This window comes from Dermacentor albipictus, chromosome 9 (assembly GCF_038994185.2).
Source record: "Dermacentor albipictus isolate Rhodes 1998 colony chromosome 9, USDA_Dalb.pri_finalv2, whole genome shotgun sequence".
NCBI classification, from domain to species: domain Eukaryota; kingdom Metazoa; phylum Arthropoda; class Arachnida; order Ixodida; family Ixodidae; genus Dermacentor; species Dermacentor albipictus.
In genome coordinates, this window is record NC_091829.1 from 19,877,588 (window position 1) to 19,893,431 (window position 15,844).

The 15,844-nt window shown below is 46.4% G+C and overlaps 1 protein-coding gene across 1 annotated transcript in view; it reads right to left on the reverse strand.

Moving 5' to 3' along the window:
• The window catches only part of Tnpo (transportin 1), a 65,818-nt gene that overhangs the window by 24,312 nt on the left and 25,662 nt on the right, over positions 1 to 15,844 (reverse strand). The window contains exons 12-15 of the mRNA XM_065450891.1: positions 15,738 to 15,812; positions 12,165 to 12,251; positions 11,038 to 11,145; positions 1,730 to 1,888 (exon numbers count right to left, since the gene is read on the reverse strand). Of these exons, the coding sequence (XP_065306963.1) occupies positions 1,730 to 1,888; positions 11,038 to 11,145; positions 12,165 to 12,251; positions 15,738 to 15,812 (429 nt within the window). The remainder of the gene's footprint in view (positions 1 to 1,729; positions 1,889 to 11,037; positions 11,146 to 12,164; positions 12,252 to 15,737; positions 15,813 to 15,844) is intronic.

Sequence of the window (15,844 nt, forward strand, 5' to 3'; positions counted from 1 at the left end):
TTGCAACGCACTGTATTTTTTTAGACTTTTCTAAAGCCTTTGATAAAGTTAATCACCAGTTACTTATCTATAAGCTAAGCCTTCTAAATATTGACCCTTTAATATTCAAATGGATTTGCAGCTTTCTTTGTAATCAATACCCCAATATGTAACCCAATATGTACCCAATATGTAACCATCAATGACAATGACTCACCAGAGGTGCCAGCAGAATCGGGTGTACCACAAGGCTCTGTGTTGGCGCCTTTACTTTTCCTCATTTATATTAACGACCTGCCTAATCAAATCACTAGCTCTATTTGTTTGTTTGCCGACGATTGCGTAATTTACCGAAAAATAACTAATGATACTGATATGCTTACATTACAATCAGACCTTGATAACGTTACAACCTGGTGCTCCCGCTGGCACATGAATCTTAACCCTTCACAATGTAAATTCATGAGAATCTCACGCAGCCAAGTATCTTTTTCTGCCTACCATCTTAACAAAATGCCACTTGAATCAGTATCTTGTAATAAATATCTCGGAGTGCACATTACAAATAATCTCTCATGGAAACAACATATCGAATACATTACATCAAAAGCTAACCGCATGCTGGGCTATCTTAAACGAAATTTTTCACTCGCACCTTCTTCCCTGAAAAAACAGCTATATGTCACCTACATTCGGCCTAATCTAGAGTATGCATCCTCAATATGGGACCCTCATCAATTAACATTAATTAACAGCTTAGAAGCTGTGCAGAATCGGTCCGTTCGTTTTATTCTTAACAATTACCAGCGCACAGCAAGCGTAACTCGCATCAAACTTGCCCTCAACATATCTCTCCTTTCCAAACGCAGAAAAATCGCTCGCCTTTGCCTGTTCCATAAGATATACCACTTAAATCCTACACTCAAATCACGCCTCATCGAACCAGCCTCTTTTACTTCTGCACGCTTGGACCATCGTCATAAGGTGAACATCCCATTCCACAAAACGTCTACCTATGGTAATTCATTTCTTCCAAAATCATGCCAGGAATGGAATCACCTACCGGATCCACTAGTCTGTATAACTAACACAGATAACTTCCGTAAGGCACTTACTAATATTATCTAGTATGCTTTGATATGAATGTATAACGAAGCAATTCCGTTTTCTCCTGAACAGTATTGTTGATAAGTTTTCTTTTTTATTATCTACCTAACCTGCAAACATTGTATATTGTATTATACTTTATTTTCTATCATTCTGTGCTTATTGTCTCACTATAACCTGTCCTATACACCATGTATTTATATTTAATCTGTATTACTGAAGTTTTCCGTTTTTCTTTGTATAATTATATTCTTACCGCATTATGCTTTTTTTGTGTCGCTCTCGAGTTATTAATACGTTGTACCATGCATTGTAATCTGATTAGTATTCGTGTTTCCTTTCTCCTATCTTGCATACTTATCTGTATTTATTAGCCCCTCCCCTCTGTAATGCTTCATTGTAAGCCCTGAGGGTACTATAAATAAACAAATAAATAAAAACCTCCCCAATTCAAGGTACTTATTTTCCAAACATAAAAAATTTGCTTATACAAAGCAGTATGTAGCAGGTCTGCCTCAATGTCAAGCCTCCTTCCTGTCGCTTTGTCTATGTCTGCTTCTAAATTTTTTTCTACTTTCAGGTTTCCTGGCATTCTCCTAGTATAGTCAAGATGATGTTAGTACATAACTGGTACTACACAAACCTGCATGCACTGGTAAAGAAGCTGCATGATGTTGGAGGACATGACAAGACTCTCCATGTGACCATCCAGGCCTTCAGCCAGTCCGCTTAGCAGATCTAGTGCCACAATGACAAAGTCCTTGTCCGGGGCCTCGAATTGGTCAGGGTGGGCTGCATTGGCCTGGGCACGAGGGGGGGGGGGGGGAAAGAGAGAGAGAGAGAGAAATAAATACAAACGAGAAGCAAACGCATTCAGTGCACCGGCGCCACATGTGCGCAGATCGACGCATTTTCGCACGCTGCCTATTTCTGCGTGCCAATACTAGATGACGAGAGCTGCACATCAACCTCTTATGCAATGGTACATCCGGGGATCCAGGGTGTGCACAAGTAATTGGCTATGCTGGCATCATTTTGACCAAATGGTTTGATCCCGTGTAAGGGGGGCCACACCTCGTCAAAATTGCGAAGTGCGACCCTTACATGAGTCTACAGTAAAAGCTCGTTAATTCAAACCGCAAGGAGAAGCCGCTTCAGTTCGAATTAACGAAAGTTCGAACTAACGAAAGTGAAGGAGAGCAACAGTACACTGCGATTTGGAAGCAATAGGGCATGTCAGAAATTTGGCGTTTCAGAAAAAGATGGCGTGTGCCCGCGGCACACGCCATCTTGAAGTCGAAGCTCTGGGTCCGACTGTGCCACACTACCGATGTCCACCGAAACGAACGTTAGCCGAGGCTCAACACCATCACAATGAATCGCGATGGCCGATACCTCCTAAGCTGAAAACAGACGTGCACAACCGATGAAGACTGCCGAGACAAAGACGCTGAACATGTGAAGGTGGCGAAGGCCCTGATTCGTTGGTTCTTGATTGCAAGCGTAGCTGCGACGTACTTGATTCGCTGTGTTACGATGGCGCTTGCCGTGCCATCTCCGCACAACATTAGCAGCTGTACAAGATTTGCAAAGCCTCCGAGATTCGTAACGGGCATGAAGTCTCGAAGGTTACGTAGAACGGAGAGGTGGCAGCTGCCGCTGCCTTCTGGCTGACCCCGCGTCGGTTAGATTTTTTTCCGATTTTGCCTTCTCTCGCCGTTCTCTCCGTTTTGGAGGCAATACAGCCTTGTGTGTAGGCAGTAGGCGCGTTTCTCTGGCCGTGTGCCAGGCGAGCGTAGTTCGAATTATCCGTGAGGGAACCTTCTCGCGTTCGAATTAACGGACTTTTTTATACATACACTCCTGTGGAGCTTGGCCGGACCAAATCGTACAGTTCGAATTATCCATAAATTCGAATTATTGAAGTTCGAATTAACGAGCTTTCACTGTATACGGTAGGTCGACCCCTATATATTGATCTCAGATAAAAAGATGATACAGTCGCCGACCGTTTATTCGGACCTCACGGGGACTGAGGAAATGTCCGAATAAACAGGTGTCCGAAAAAGCAGATTATGAAAAAAAAAAAAGAAATCCTTTATTTCCACGCACTTATTCGGGCTCGGCAGTAGGCTTGAAGAAATCGCGAATGCGCCGTTGCACGCTGTTCCGTTTACGCGCAATCAGATAAGCCTGAATCTCGGAGAGGGTCGTACGGTCACTATAGGCGGCTGAAAGCACAGTCACTGCTTGTACAGTGTCGATCACACTTGTCTAGAGTGGCCCGAAGGCTGCTCCGCACTGCGCCTGCGACGCCTAGCGACAAGCACCGGGTTCGAGATGTGTAGGCCGATAGCGCCACGCGTGTGGACGCTGCGGCATTCGCGGGCGGCCAAGATACAGGCCGCAGCATTCTAGCCGTGTCACGTTCACAGCTCAGATGGCAGTGCTCGTCCAGTGATAAGCCAGTGCTCGCGACCTGCAAATCACGCAGGCTTGTATCTTGGCCGCACGCAAATGCCGCAGCGTCCACGCGCGTGGTGCTATCGGCCAACACAGCTCGAACCCGGTGCTTGTCGCTAGGTGTCGCAGGCGCAGTGCGAAGCAGCCTTCGGGCCACTCTAGACAAGTGTGATCGACACTGTACACGCTCCGCATGCGACGGCAGCGTAGCACATGGTGCGTCAACTTCCGACTTGGTCATTGTCCGGCGGTGCAGCAGAAACCTGACGAATGATCTCGCCGTCGTCGAGTTCTGCGCATGTCAGTACAGCAGTGTCAGCACCTGTGAAACTGTCAATGAGACGGTGTCCGGAATCGCAATGCAACCACTGCGCAAGTCTCGGCAGAACATTTTTCGCGGCGGTAGGGAGCACATTGGAAGGCGACAAATCTTAGGCCTCCCGGCACCCGCTTGCCGGCATTCCGCAGCGCAGTCTGCGCGGGCACTGTCGGCGCCATTAGACACTTGACGAGATGTTTCCGTATGCCGCGTTGGATCACCGAAACCTCGACACAGCACACAAAGCAAACACCACCGTGCCGACACCAGTCACAAAAGCGAAAAAAAAAACGCGGCATGCTCTCAGCGTCGTGCGCGAAGAAACAAATCAGCTACTGGATTGTCTTGACATGGCTTACTAAGCTGAAACCGGAACTGCTGCAGAGCCACTCTGTCGAACCAGGCAGAAACGATGATGATGAGCGGGGATTTCCAGTAGCGCCACTTCGTGGGGCAGCAAGGAAGCTCCGTTCAAAACAAAAATGGCGTTCGGCAAGTCGAACCATGCACCGGTCAGAGTCGGTGCATGGTGCTCTCGACCGAGTTGGCTCAAGGAGTGTCCGAAAAATCAGATGAGAGGTTGCAAGGTGTCCGAACTTTCGGCAGTTGTTATATATTATGGTCTATGGGGAGAATGGCGGTGCCGCGAAGCTGACCGAATAATCGGGCATGTCCGAATTTTCAGAGTCCGGAAAATCGGTCGGCGACTGTAATTTGAACACAGGTCAACCCAAACCTTTTTCATACCTTTTTCTAAAAATGAAAGGACTATTAACAAGGCACACCTTTATTTACAGAAGGCTTTGCTACTAAACCTTGCTAGACGACAGCACAAGCGGCATCCTTGTCGGAACTGCCGGAAAGATTGTTTGATTTTGACACTGTTAGACCTCAAAAGGGCCATTACAGGAGCGGTAATACAGAAAATGACACATACGTGTCACTTTCATGTAAAACATACATAACAAACCATGAAATAGCAGTACAGGCAAAGTAGCGCACGCAGATGACCTTGGCCCCCTTAAATGATGTCGACCATGGTGCCATCGAGTGCACCAGATTTGGAGCATTTCTTAACGCCAGACTGGATAATCTACAGTCTGGCTTTGCGGCGGGCGCACAGGGGAAGCCCAGGTCAATAGCTCAAGGGTCACAACCACGAAAAAGAGGTTGAACTATATCAAATATGGTGTGCACAGTTATTTAGCCCATACCCATCAGTGAAAAATGATGCAGACAGCCGTTTCAAGAAGGAAACAGTTCAGTTCACGTGCAGCGCAACGCCACGTAAACCCAGTGGTTCAGACATTTGACTCCAAAATAGACTGAACACTGTATGAAAGGTGTCTTCATACAACATGAAGAAATTGAAAACGACATCCAGTAGCTGCCCAAGGAGCCCTAAAGACGCAGAAATATTAGTGACACAAATGCTAGTTGTTTTATTACTGCAATTTCAAAAAATTGATTCTGCAATAATTAACTCATTGAATTCAATAATTTATTAATTCTGCAATTCTTTACAGCACATCAGAACTGCAAATTCAGATCCTATACAGTGAAATTTCGGTATAACGAACTTCAGGGGACCGCGGGAAAATGTTCGTTATTCTGAAAGATCGTTATAGTGAAAGCCCAAAAATTAGCCGTAACAATAGCATTTCAGTAACGTAAACATCCTACCTTTGAAATGGTACCTCCTTCAACTCATTTCTCACACAATAAACACGTGATCTTAGACAAGGCACATTTATTTGAAATAGTCCGTGATCGTCTTCTGACGGGCGCAGCACAGACTCTGCAGCACAAACGACTCCAGACCGTCCGCATTCTTATGCACGCCTTCGGTCGCTGTGCCGCTTTTGCCTATAAATATGCGGAGTTTTCGCAAGTAGTCCAACGCATCTGCGGCAGACACGGACTCGTCGCGGTCTTCGGGTGCTGCCGCAACGTCATCGTCCATGTCGTCGCTGCATTCCTCATCTTGAGTCGCCGTACCATTGACGCTCTGCAGGATGTCATCAGTGGTAAGCTCCGCTGAGGTCCACGTCGCGTCGTCACACTGGACATAGTCGTCAAATGTGACTGAAGGATCGACGGCTAGCTGCTCGGCCACCTCGCTCCAAAGCTCGCTCGAACTGTCCTCCGCTGCCGGTTCATCGGTTTGTGGTTGGCCATCTGTGATAGTCAGGCCGGCCTTCTTCCAGCAGTTTTGGATGGTGGTGGACGTGACGCTCCACCATGCGCCTGTCAGCATTTCCGCAGCCTGTCGGACGTTGATGGCTGTCGAGTGCTGCAGGCGCAGGTTGATGAGCAGCCGCTGAACAAGGTGCTTCCGGAAGTGCGACTTCACGCTCCTTATTATTCCTTGGTCCAGTGGCTGAAGTACTGATGTGCAGTTCGGCGGCAGATACTCGAGCCGCACATTCGTGAGGCGTATGTTGACAATGTGCGCCGAGCAATTGTCCACAATCATCAAAATGTGCCGCCCCTCCTTCCTCATCTTCTCGTTTACCGTCAGCAGCCACTCGGAAAAGAGCTCGCGGGTCATCCAGGCACGCTGATTCGCCCTATACTGGCACGGCAGCGACACTACGTTTTTCATGCAGCGCGGCTTCGAAAACCTCCCGATCACCAGAGGCTTCAACTTTTCAGTGCCGTCTGCATTGCAGCAATACAGCACGGTGACGTGAAGCTTCGAATTTTTGCCGCCTCTGCATTGTTCTCCTTTAAAATGCATTGTCTTGTTCGGGAGCAGCTGATAAAAGCAGGCCGTCTCGTCTGCATTAAAAACATCAGCTGCTGCATAAGACTTGACCATTTCGTGGAAGCTTTCCTCCCTCCACGTGGCTGCTGCTGCTTCATCTGCTGCCTTCTCCTCGCCGGACACAGACTGCCAGGTTACGCCGTTTCGTTGGCGAAAACGGTGGAGCCAGCCAGAAGACGCTTCGAAGCCGGTGACCTCAAGAATTGCAGCGAACTGCCGCGCCTTCTCCTGCAGCATTGGGCCTGACACGGGCACATTCTGTGCTCTCACGTCTTTAAGGAGGGACGCGGGGATCAGATCGCGAAAATCTCCAAAAAGATCGATTTTTGGCAACGACGCGTTTCGGTATCTGCAATGCCTAATCTACATTGTATCAAAATGGTTTGACTGAAAACGCGCTAAAAGTGGCCGAAAAAAATTAATTTATCAGTGCGTAGGGCGAGAAAACGGCTTAAAATCGCGTATAATCATCGCAGTTCGCGGAGCCCTAACTCGTCTTTCCCGCCACCGAACGCCGCCATCTTGGTATCGTTCGAAAGCTCGAAGTTTCGCCATTCCGTTTCTGAATTCTTCGGTCGTCGCCATCTTGTAACAAACACACAAACACAAAAGAAGCGCGGGTCTGCTAGAGGCGGTCACACGGGCCCTGCGATGAAGGCGGGCCTCCGATTGGTTGCCGTACTGAAAGGCGTCTCGCCATTGGTTGCTGCTGCAGCAGCGGGGAAGCTGGCAACCATGGCGGACCGCAGTTGTCTGCTTTGAAAACCACGCCGGCATCTTTCTTCGTTTGACACTCGCAGAATTCGGATTTATGAAAGCTCCCAGGTCAGCGATGGATCGTCGCTCGTTCGAAAAGAACTTTTAAATGAAGCATGCCTTCGGAAAACGGAAGCGCAAGCCTCCTACGGTGAGAGCAAGACGGCGGCCAGCGGGGGAAGCGGAGAACCCGACTGAACACGCGGATAACGTGCCGCGTTATCTTGCACCGTGCGATTCGAGCAGCGAAGCCGACAATCGCACTGTGAGATCGGCATTGATAACCAAGCCACCGGAAGACGTGCCAACGGAGGCTCTCGCACCTGTGCGTACGGCCGCGCGAGTCGGCAAGCGAGCCCGCGTTGTTGGAGGCGACGCGGGTCGAAGGTCTCCATCGCCGGCAGAGCCGGTGTGCGTTTCCGATGCATCGTGCGACAGGGACACGCAGCCTGCGAGTGAGCCCCAACCGTCGACGAGCTACATACTGTATGGTGACTCAAGGCTCACCAGACGAATCGTCGCACGATTCAGACGCGCCTCGAGCCGCGTTTTGTGTCAGCGGTGACTGCAGAAGCGCAAGCATGCAGCGTTCGCGACTCCCTTCGCGCAGTGTCCGCGACTGAGCGGAAGCAGCAATGCCAAGAACAAATTTCGGCCCCTTGTGACTGTGAGTTCATTATTATGCCTGTTTCCGCGATGAACTCTTTGATCGCTAAAACTCTGTGCCCAAGATGCCAACAGCGTTCTGTGGGTGTACACTGCGATACCAGGCTCGGTCTGGCAATGAAAATGGTGGTCATGCACTACTCCAGACGGCGCAAGAAAAGGATAAATAACGCCTGAAGAAGGCATCCAAAGCCCACCAAACAATGAGGCAAAGGTGTAAGAAGATGCCTGACAGCAATGATTCAAAATATTACAGCCCTGGTGCCTTTTAATAAATTTGCAGTGCTTTTAAAACTTTGCAGCCAGTTTTCTCAATTGCATTTTTTTAGTCAATCACCTCGCTCGTGGAAAGCGTAGCACAACAATGGCTGGACCGATTTTGGCCCAGTTTGTTTTGCTATGATCCACAAGCTGTGCTTTACTTAAAGACAGTCTTGAAATGTTTCTTTATCTTTCCATTATTTAATTATTTCACAATTACTACATGGCTTCATGCAGTGAAGCACAGTCATGTGCATGTTATGTTGAGCAAAAAATTATTAGCGCACTAAAAAAAAAATCGAACACTGTCTTGATGTAGATTAGACATCTGGGCAAACATGCAAAGTATTCCCAGCTCCCTATCATGTTTCGTTACTGTGCCAGGCTTTCCACAAGCAAGGAACTTATAAATTCTTATAAAACAAAAACTAATTAAGATATCCTAATGAAATTTTAGATTTGTCTCTATTGCAATGTGCAGCGTGTGTGCCAAATTTCAGCCCTTTCTGTCAAGAAACAAAAAAGTTAGTTCTGATCCCCTCCTCCCCCCTTAAACCAAGTTAGAACTGCTGCGTCAATATTCTGGTAATCGCCGAGCCGCAGTCGCTTCCTTGATGGGGCAAGCTGAGATTCTTGCTGGTGCTTCAAGATTTTCTCTTTATCTTTGAGCATCGTGGCGATCGTCGACCGCGCCACTCCACGTTCTTTAGCCACTTCGGATTGCTTCTTCCCGTCTTCTATCTCGCGAAGAATGTTTACTTTCTCGCTCAAAGAAAACTGTTTTCGCTTCTTCGCCGTGGTTAGAGTTGTTGAGCTCATGGCAACGCGAACGCCGGCACGCACTTCTAACACAACAGAAGAAAAACAAGATGGACAGGCCTGATACGGGTGACAGCGCGCGAACAACTGAGAAAACAAGCAAGAAAAACGTGATGCGGCGTTGGCTCCGCAACAGGAAAAAAAGAAAAGGCCCACTTCAGCGTTAACTACAACTTTTTTTTTTCCTTCTGCCGCACCGTCTCAGGTTTTACGAGCCCATGCTCCCGCCTTTCCACTCTCAAAACCTGGTGCGTCGTTGCCTGGAGAAGGAAAAAAAAAAAAGTCCCCGCCCGCATTTTTCTCCTCCCGCGCCATCCCAGGTTTTTGCGGGAAGCAAGTTTCAAGGCGCCCGCTCTTCGCGCTGCGTCGTCTGCTAGCTTAGAGCTTCGACTGCCGTGACGTATACACTTAAATCTAAGAATCCCCGCATTTCGGGATATGAGTTCGTAGTACTGAGGTGTTGTTAAGATGACACGGAAATTAAATAACGATCGTTATTCTGAATTGTTCGTTATTCTGAAGTTCGTAGTAGTGAAATATTTTTACATTGAAACTATAAGCAGTCGGCATGGGATTTCTTGAAAGTTCGTTAATCTGAAATGTTCGTTAATGTGGTGTTCGTTGTAACGGGGTTTGACTGTACAGTCGAACCTACTTATAACGAACAATGAGAAGCTGCTGCACCGCTAACTTTTGTATGTTTCTTATGAGGAAATAACCCGCTTACTACAATGTTCCTATGCCGCATTATCGGTTATTATCTGCTGCTGTCGTGGCCATCACTTTCACTATGCGATGCAAGCACGTTCGCAACGATTGCCTCATCGATTAGAAGCACTTCGCACTGAAGCGGTAGGGCAGTCCTGTAGATGATTCAGTCCCTCATGGGACTATTTTCGCAAGGGACCTTCTGCTTCCCTACATGGAGCACCTGGATGCCTTGGAGAAGGATGTCGGCAAGCTTTGTGTAAAGCAAGCAAGGCTGAAGGACATACGGTTTTCTCGTGCAAGCCAGTGGGAAGTATGTGGCGAGATGCTTGTGGCGATCTCGCTCCGGCATTTCTTCTGGATTTCTCAAGCCAAGATGCTGCCGCGGCAACCTCCGCACATTTTTTTAAGGCCGCCCTTTTGGGAACACCAAAGCGATGCCTAGGCGGAGCCCGCATATCACTTGCCACCCGTGACCCTTCTTTGCAGTTGTTATGGTAGTGCCATTCTTGTACGCCAACAGCCATGGCTTGTTAACAACACATGATTGGAGTGTGCAGGAAGAGTCAAACAGGTAAACGAGTCAATGCAATCAGAAGCTGGATGGAGGAAGGTGGTGGGGAGGAGAACTGATCTCCCCACCATTATAATTTCCTTGGAACATCCCGCATTTTGATTTTTTTTTCATGCAACCTAGTTATAACAATTATTGGTTATAACAATGAAATTTTCGTGGCACTTGAATATTGTTATAAGTGGGTTCAAATGTATATTCAACGGGATTCATTGAAGCTTGTAACCTTCAAGAGTGCCAGGTTGCACACACACGAGGTGCACGTATCGCAATGACTCTGAAGGAATAATTTCGCAGGAAACTTCACTGTGCTGCTGCTAAGGATGCTGTCATGGACGTGATTGACTGGTTGTCAGGTTGTCCCGAAGCAACACCGGGGCTAAAAGACATCTTGAAGAGGAGGGCTTCGGATTAATTATGGCCACCTTTGTATCTTTTAATGTGCAAGTAAGTTTATAGCATGCAAAATCTTTGCAGAAAGATTGAGTTCCTGCATACCAGACAGTGGACGGGCCTGAAACTGCAGAAGGGACCTTTTCGCCGGAACTACAGCAGTTATGTTTGAGGGTGTGTGATAACTGAATGAAAAAAGGTAAACCAAAATGCCTGCAAACTCACCATGTTTTGATTTAGTGTCTGCTCCACCAGGGAAACGCACCTCCTGAACACGGGTTCGCAGTAGGGCAGGAACCCGGACTGGAGGGCAGTAGCCACGCTAGACAGACACTGCAGATTTCCCAAACAGCACCACAGTCAACACCTGACGGCTCAACAACCCAACCACACGCATGACACCCTTTTGGTTTACGTGGCAAAACGCTTAGGCAACCACAATCAGTGAAAAACTTTTTCGGCACTGACTTGTCAGGGTGTAGTGATAATGAAGATTTGGAAATAGAGTCAAAGCCTGCTACAGCTAAGTTGTGCTTGCAGTTGTGCCGTCGCATTAAGAAATCAGTTTCACAAGAAAGGCTGACCACTGATGGCGATAGCGAAGAGACAACTACACGAAGTAGGGTCCGTAGTTTTATCTCTGTCGCATGCGCTCAGGCAAACATGAACAGATCTCGCTTGCACATTACCTCCCAAGAATTGGCATGTGGCCCGCGTGCGAATAGACATGCGGTCTAGGTGGAGAAAGAAGATAGGTGCACAGTCCTTTGCCAAAAGTTTTTGTCAAACTGTGTAACACTTTCATATGTCTTGCTTCTAAGAGCATGCATAAATTTTGGGTTAAGGACACAGGTAGCACAAATGAGTTGTCCTTGCCTCTGCAGCATTGCCTGGTACATATAGAATAGAACCCAGAACTGCAATACGCGCAATTATGCGGTAGTTTTCTACAGGAAGACTGAAGCTGTTAATATGTTGACCCCCAATACCTACAGGACTCAAATATCAAATGTTTTCAGCAAAGTGGATCGTATTTCGATATGAGCAAGGTGAAGTTCTTGCAGGCCTTTATTCAGATATGACCCTTGTTTTTTAGCTATTTAAAAAAATACTATAAACGATAGCTCAACGTAATGAGCCAAAGTTATTGTCAGAGCTCATGAGTTGCCTAAGCTGGTCCACCACGAAATCATGTCAGACAGTACGATTCACAAAAAATCAGAGCCAAGAAAAGCTCAGTTTGAAGAATGTCATCATGTTCAGATAAAAGTGGAGTGATATCTCGCCACTACCAAATAAGAACGAGAGAGTGTAGGGAATGCTATAGAAACACATTCAGGGTTAATAACTACCTCTAGTAGAGGAAACAGGTCCTTGTCATCGTCCTTTAGGACATTCCACTTCTCGATTAATGGTGGCATCAGGAGGTTGATGTATTCCTGAAAAGACAAGAGGTAAGCTAATCAGCACAGCTAGTCAGTGGACTGGCGATTCTGCAGGAATTTCATTTTTTTTTTTTCAAGCATTCTCATTTTTGAAGCATTTTTTTCAAGCATACAGCTATTATTGGCACGACCAGCCACTGTCACATAACAATGATTAGGGGTTCGGGAAAAGGTGATCTTTCGGCTACAAAAATGTCATCTTTAGGTGGACCAAAAGTTTTACGCGATTTTTAAATTTTCCATTCTTTATACTCGTCGTTGCACAGTCACTACACACAGTTGCAGCCACTCTGCAGATCAGACACATGAAAGAAGAAGACTCTACTTAGGTAGCGTCAGCAGCACTAGAGAGGTGACAATGATTACCTGACTGAAACTAGGTCGATGATACTAAGACATCACAGAAACGGTCACTGCTATTAACATATTTTTGTAACAGCACTAAATTGCATAGAACAAAATAAAGCTCAAGACCAAGTTTCACTCCACAGAAACATTTCTCTTACTCCCCACTACACATTAACACTACAATACTTATTACTAATTGCAGTTTGAACCGACTGAAGTTGGTACTCCAGAGGCCGGCTAACACCCAAGTCAAAAGCTCAGGCTACACCAAATAAGTTGCACGCAGATCAGGGACTAATGTTGCTGCAGAACAACGATTCTCATCACTGCTGTGTGCATTCCCCTTTACTCAGACTCTGTACACACCACTATCGTGTCGGGAATTGCCTGCATGCCGAAAATCACATCTTTGACAACAGGAAAGTGTCACATTTACACAATTCTAATTCGCACCATCTTTCAAAGAAAATGGCTCCAAATTATGCTGGCGCATTACAACTGGAGATGAAACCGAAACAGTGTTCGTGGTGTTCGCAACAGCCTATCATCAGCATTACTGCCAATATCATTGCAAAATGGTGACTGAACTTATTTCCACATAAAATGCCGGCGACATGCCGCACTTATTACAAAGGCTCATTAAAAATAGAGCTTATTTTACATCCTTAACTAGCAGCAGCAGAGTCATATCACATATGTTCGCAATTCCGGAGACTTGCGTGCGCAGCTGAATGAGCTGGCAAAATTGTTGGTCTAGGTGAGAACCGCCCAGCATTGCAATCTTTAGGGAAATTTCCCTAGATCTAGGGATGATCTAGGAAGGATTTCAGACTCCAACGAAGTATACAGATGCCAATGTCTTCTGTGACTATGGCTTCTAATAACAGGCTGACTCCAGTGACTTCATTATTTGAACAAGCATATAAATAAACTTACAGTAAACTACAAAATTTGCAGTCATTTGCATAACACAGACAAACATTTATCACAGAAATCAAATTCACAAACTGAACAACCACATTATGCACTAATCTAATATCCAAGGAAACTTTTTCATCAGAATTTTGGGGAAACTGGCTTCCCAGGTTGGCAGCACTGAGGCCACCACACATTTGGCAATGGCTAAGGAATTCTGCAAGGTATTCTGGGATATCACAGGAAAATGGCTGCATGGGAGATAAGATGTAATCAACCAAGAGCATCATAAAGCTGTCCAAAAGAAACAACCATGGGCTAAACACAAATAAATTTCCGTACCAGCAAATATCCACCGAGATCATTGAACACTGCATTCACAGCTATTGCCACCAAATGAACTGCGATAAACATCTTCACCTATCTGTATTATAGCGCATGAGGCGTAATGCCGTTGGCCGCATAATGTAGGCTTTTAGTGGTCCTTTTGCAGGATGTTGCAATAACAGGTTTTGCTCACTTCAACAATTTGTCGGAGTAGCTTTGCTCAAAACATAATCCAGAACGACGGCCCTTCACTAGCAGCAGGTGTTGGAGGGTTGTGTTGCATGTTGACGAGCAGAGCTCAGTCCTAGTTTTTCGCGCCGTGCTAAATATCCTCTCACTCTGCGTTGCTATGCTGTATCATGAGTAAATCTAGCATCACCTTAGCAACTCGGTGAAACATGTTTTCCATCAGTGTTCTTCATTTTTCCAACCATAGACCACTGCACGTCCCACCTTGTTTCATTCAGAATGTCCTCTGGAAGACTGTAGTGTGGCAAACTCAGCTTTGAAAGCATCTAAAGCATCTTTAGCAGATTCAGTGGAATCTCGGGGCAGCAGCTGAGGAAAACTCTGAATAAAGGAACGAATACTTGAGAGCGATGCCTGTGAAATAAATTTCAGGTTGGCCACCTCCGCATTCTTCTGAGTTGCGTTTCAGAGTTGCGTCCACATTCATAGCGTTTCACCTCGTCACATTTCGGAAATATTTTCCGTAGAAGCGGCCCAACGTAGTCGCTGACACTAAGGGATAGGTTGTGTTCGACAAGGAATCCCGCAAACAGGCACTCCACACGTATGACACTGTCGTCGCACTTGTTCCGGAGAAAGTTCACTATGTTGCCTTGCTGCTCAGCGGTGCGAACATAGCTTTCATGCTTCGCCATGGAAACGTGCAGTTTCAAGTCGCCTTTGACACCGTGAGACACGCTGTCGTAGCATCCACACATTGTACAAAATGTAAAATGTTCTCCCTTTCTTGATGTCAAAAAGCACGGAAATTCAGAAGTATAAGATCGCAAAAACTTCTGCAAATACCCTTTCTTGGGCATTGATAGCGCCATGGCATGAAGCACACGAGGATTCTAACTTTACACGGTGCACCGCACACAGATGGCCTCGCCAACACTAATCATACACACAAGCAGCAGCAACAAGATGCACCATGGAGGAAGGCATGCATGAAATGCAAGAGCTACATTGGCTATGGCTTTGGTCGGCTTACTAAGCACCACAGTCGGTTGCTTAGTCCTGATACCGATGGTGCTAGTGTAGCCGTTGATGATGATGCTGACCATTACAATGTGGTCGTAGATTCCGCGGTGCTGGTTTCGCAAAAACCATTATTGCGTGAACAGAGATCACTTTTCGGGAGATATAAGTTTGCGATCGTACAATCAGAAAGTTCAGTAAAAAATCGGGAGGGTTTGGCAGGTATGACAATGTGAGCGTCAAATTTTGCTTCTGCAGCATCCAGCGTCGCCCACCAGCTCAATTTCATTTAGGCTTCCCGTCGCGTAGGAAATAACTATGCAATATAACTATGCAATAGGAAAACAACAAAACCTGCCTCAGACAGATGAAGCCCCACCACCTCGACATGGTTCTCATGTCCCGTACGGAACGATTCGCATTACTACAGCAAAGCCTGTCAATTTTTTTTAGTCACTTCAGATAGAACATTTTTTTCTTGCGATTTTTTTCTAAAGTAAAGCTCTACTGTACTATGCGCATGAGGTGTTACAGAAAGGATATGCATGCAAAATTTATGGAGATTATTGCTGTGCGGCAAACTAATTATGTGCTAAACTTAAAGGTGCACATTTCTAGCGCCAAAGCTTCAATAAAGACGCACTTCATCAAGCTGAGAATGGCAAAGAATGCGGATCTTACAGGTTTGTTGAGGTGATGGCCTACAGAATCTGCCAGGGTTCCTATGGCATCGTACAGTATTAGAAGGTTCTTGTGCTGTAAAGATGAAGAACAACTTCTGTCAACAA